The sequence below is a fragment of the Oncorhynchus tshawytscha genome, linkage group LG07 (assembly GCF_018296145.1).
Source record: "Oncorhynchus tshawytscha isolate Ot180627B linkage group LG07, Otsh_v2.0, whole genome shotgun sequence".
In the NCBI taxonomy this organism is placed as follows: domain Eukaryota; kingdom Metazoa; phylum Chordata; class Actinopteri; order Salmoniformes; family Salmonidae; genus Oncorhynchus; species Oncorhynchus tshawytscha.
This window is the reverse complement of record NC_056435.1, coordinates 21,170,797-21,175,071: the sequence shown is the minus strand read 5'-3', so window position 1 is coordinate 21,175,071 and position 4,275 is coordinate 21,170,797. Positions and strand designations below refer to the sequence as shown.

The 4,275-nt window shown below is 43.7% G+C and overlaps 1 protein-coding gene across 1 annotated transcript; it reads left to right on the top strand.

The window, feature by feature from the left end:
* Nucleotides 1-377: 377 nt before the first annotated feature.
* LOC112255435 (growth/differentiation factor 5-like) lies at nt 378-3,580 on the top strand. The gene is made up of 2 exons (XM_024428420.2): nt 378-1,391; nt 2,551-3,580. The coding sequence occupies exons 1-2, from the start codon at nt 638-640 to the stop codon at nt 3,411-3,413; spliced, it is 1,617 nt and encodes a 538-aa protein (XP_024284188.1). The 5' UTR covers nt 378-637; the 3' UTR covers nt 3,414-3,580.
* Nucleotides 3,581-4,275: the final 695 nt, after the last annotated feature.

Sequence of the window (4,275 nt, the reverse complement as noted above, 5' to 3'; positions counted from 1 at the left end):
CATTTTAAATGACATAATGCAAAGCTTTGTGTTTTAGTGACTTTTTATGTAGAGTATGACTCACAGTGGTGGGAAGAGCAAAGAAGATTTGAGAATAAATATTGCACTTAAATTAGTTTAGACAGCATGACATCATAGAGTAATTAAACTGGTTAGTTGGAATTCCTTTTCCAATTCCTTAGTTCAGGTTTGTAGAGATTTCAGAGCACCTGCAGGTTTCTGTGTGTGAAATATTTTCATTGGATGGGGTTCAAACTTTGAGGGGAAAAAACTGTGGCAGCATTACGCCATTCTCCCCTCTTGGAAAAAAAAATGGGATTTAAACAAGTCTCTTACAAGATATCGAGCAGAATAGTTGTAGTTGGAGTTTAAGAGAAGTCAAGTTTAGTCCTCTCAATGCAAACCTTGTCGGACATCTACTGCATATTGGAAAGCAAGACCAGCAACAGGACATTTGCATCACTATGGTACTGAATAGCGGCTCTGGGAGTAACGGTTTGCATAGTGTAATTTACCATAGAACACTAACTTCTAGTCCACATTTTCACATTTCCAAACTTGTTCATGTTTACTTATTTCAAACGGGAAAAGCCTGTGCGCATTTCTCACTGGCTAAAATTCAAAGGAAGATCAGAGGATGAAAGTACTTAAAAGTGTCCCTCTTTTATTGGGGTGTTGGACTCTCTTATACCTGGACTTTATCCCAGCGTCACTGAGCCATACCGGCATTGCAGAGTGCGCACCCGAGAGAGGAGGCAAGGAGCACACAGGCGGAGCAGGTGAAGGAGCCAACCCGGGAATTGGCTCAACTGCCAGGTCAACGGTAGGAAACTACGGCGCAGGGGGTTGGAAGTCTCTAAGTGCTGCGAGGATCACGCGCATTAGAACAGGACCCCCGCTGATAAAGGGCGAGGCAGCCAAAGCGAAAGCTGTGACATCAGTGTCATCACCGCACAGCGTAACGGTCAGCCGTGCTCGTGGATCTGTCAATTTGGGGCCGGAGGAGGCTGTGCGCTATTGGGTACCCGGCGGGGATGCTACTAAAGCAGCAGCTGCGCCTGCTCCCGTGGCGTTGAGCATGCAAACAGGCAAAGGCTCAGGCAGGCCTGGACAGAGCAAAGGAAACACTGTTCCCAGAGCTGAAACACCAGCACGAACTGGACAGCAAAAGGTCGTTGATGTGCAAAAGCACATCGTTCGGTTGGCCCAAATGAGTGTCAAAGCAACGGGCAAACTTAACGGCAGATACTCTCCAAAGCTTCTATTGGTAACTCCGCATGACTACATGTTGTCACTCTATTGGTCACTATCCACAGGAGGGGTGAACACTAGTGTGCTGCACGAGGCTGGCATGGCCAACACCATCACAAGCTTTGTGGATAAAGGACAAGGTAAACTTTTGATGCCATATAAACAATGAGTTATACAAAAATAATAACAGTGGTGTCTCATAAAACACAAAAATCTGCTTTACTGCTTCCAAAGTCGAAATAAGGCTTATAAATTATGCATAAGTGGTCCAATAAAAGTAACTGTTCACCTTTGACAAAGAAAATATAATCATTATAATCAATTCTGAATATGCTTTACTTATCTTTAATTGTAGCATTTTGTTAAGTTGATAAATTTAACATATCCAAGAGACAGTTGTAGGCCTATGCTCATCAAACCAACCTCTTTATTACAGAGGTAAAGTCAAGCTAAAGTCGAAGCACATCAAAAGTTGTCTTGGTGTTTGACATAATAGTTTTTAAAACTCTTGGTTATGGGTCTGTCACACTGTCAGTAGCCATGTGCATAGTCATGATTGGGGTGGCAGGTAGCCTAGTGGTTAGAGCGTTGGACTAGTAACCGAAAGGTTGAACAAAAAATAAAGCTCTTTAAAGTAATGTTTAAATGACCTTGGTTTACTTATATTTCTAGCTGCTAAAGGTTTACATTTCAAGCAATTAATGTACTTTAATTTTGCCCTTTATTTGTATAACAGGTTGGTGACCTTCCCCTTTGTATGACTAAGAAGTTGTAACTGATCCCTTGCCAGACATTACATTTTTTAAATCTGTAAAACAGTACACACCTCTTCTTTTTCTTCTTCCCCATCACCTATTTTTCCTCCTCTCCTCCTCTTCCTTAATTTCTCAGTTTCAGATGTGTCTCTGGTTGGGCTCCTAAATCTGCAAGTCACTCTACCCTTTCTCAATATATTTCGTGTTGTTCAGGTTTTGTCTGGTCCACTCTTAGCAAATGCCATATGACGTGGTGGTAGATCCACTCATAAACAGCTGCAGGACGATAATAATGGTCTGTTTACAGTTCAATGTGGTATGTAGTCTGCAAATGTCTGGTTTTAATGTAATTTCAAACACATAATGTGCCTGGAAGAAAATGCTGCCTCTCATTTTTATATGGCCATGCTTTCCCTCACCAAAGAAAAACATTACACATAACTCTTACCACCTGTGTCTTACCCGAGAAGCCACATTAACATGTAAAGAAACATGTCAATATGATGGTTATTCTTGCCCTTGACTCTGTTATCTTCTTTTACAGATGCCCGTATTCCCCAGTTGAGAAGACAGAAGTATTACTTCAACATCAGTTCCCTGGAGAAGGAGGGGTTACTGGGTGCTGAGCTGCGTATACTCAGGAAAAGACTGGCTGATCCACAGAAAGCACTTTCCACTGACAGAGTTTTCTGCCTGAAGCTTTTCACTTGTGTAGCAGGTAAGCAGAAAGCTACACTGCTCCAAACTCAAACCATCAAGGACCACAATTCGCCCAAATGGGAAGTGTTTGACATTTGGAAACTATTCAAGAATTTCAAGAACACCGTCCAGCTTTGCTTTGAGCTGGAGGGTTTAGAACGGGGACGCCCCGTGGACCTCAGGGCACTGGGCTTCAGTCGTCTGGGCAGGCAAACCAAAGAGAAGGCCTTTTTCCTCATGTTCGGGCGCACCAAGAAAAATGACTTGTTCTACAACGAGATCAAAGCTCGGTCTACCCACGACAACAAGACTGTGTACGAATACCTGTTCACTCAGCGGCGCATGCGCCGAGCTCCAACCAACCGTGGCAAGAAGCTGGCCAAGAACCCCAAGCCTCGTTGCCACAGGAAGCAGCTGCACGTTAACTTCAAGGAGATGGGCTGGGACGATTGGATCATCGCCCCACTAGAGTATGAGGCCTACCACTGCGACGGGGTATGTGACTTCCCTATTCGCTCGCACCTCGAGCCCACCAACCACGCTATCATCCAGACGCTCATGAACTCCATGGACCCCGACTCGACTCCGCCCACCTGCTGCGTGCCCACTCGCCTCAGCCCAATCAGCATCCTCTACATTGACTCGGCCAATAACGTGGTCTACAAACAGTATGAGGACATGGTGGTGGAGTCCTGTGGCTGCAGGTAGCAATGGACGAAAGACCCAGCTGAGGTCTTGGTTTTATAGTTCAGCCTGAAGAGTTTGAGTTAAATATTTTGAGTAAACAGATTGTTAAACATTCAAAAGTTTTAGAACACTGAGTTATTCAAGGGTTTTAATTTATTTGTACTATTTTTTTACATTGTAGAATAATAGTGAAGACATCACAACTATGAAATAACACATCTGAAATCATGTAGTAACCAAAAAAGTGTTAAACAAATAAGAATATATTTTGTATTTGAGATTCTTCAAATAGCCACTCGTTGCCTTATTGACAGCTTTGCACACTCTTGGCATTCTCTTAACCAGCTGAACCTGGAATGCTTTTCCAACCGTCTTGAAGGAGTTCCCACATATACTGAGTACTTGTTGGCTGCTTTTCCTTCACTCTGTGGTCTGACTCATCCCAAATGATCTCAATTTGGTTGAGTGCTGCATCAGGTCACCTGCTGCAGCATTCCATCACTCTCCTTCTTGGTAAAATAGCCCTTACACAGCCTCGAGGTGTGCTGGGTCATTGTACTGTTGAAAAACAAATGATAGTTCCACTAAGCCCAAACCAGATGGGATTGCGTATCGCTGCAGAATGCTGTGGTAGCCATGCTAGTTAAGTATGCCTTGAATTCTAAATAAATCACAGACATTGTCACCAGCAAAGCACCACCACACCATGACACCTCCTCCTCCATACTTTACGGTGGGAAATACACATGTGGAGATCATCCATTCACCCACACAGCATCTCACACAGACACGGCGGTTGGAACCAAAAATCTCCAATTTGGACTCCAGACCAAAGGACAGATTTCCACCAGTCTAATGTCCATTGTTTGTGTTTCTTGGGCCA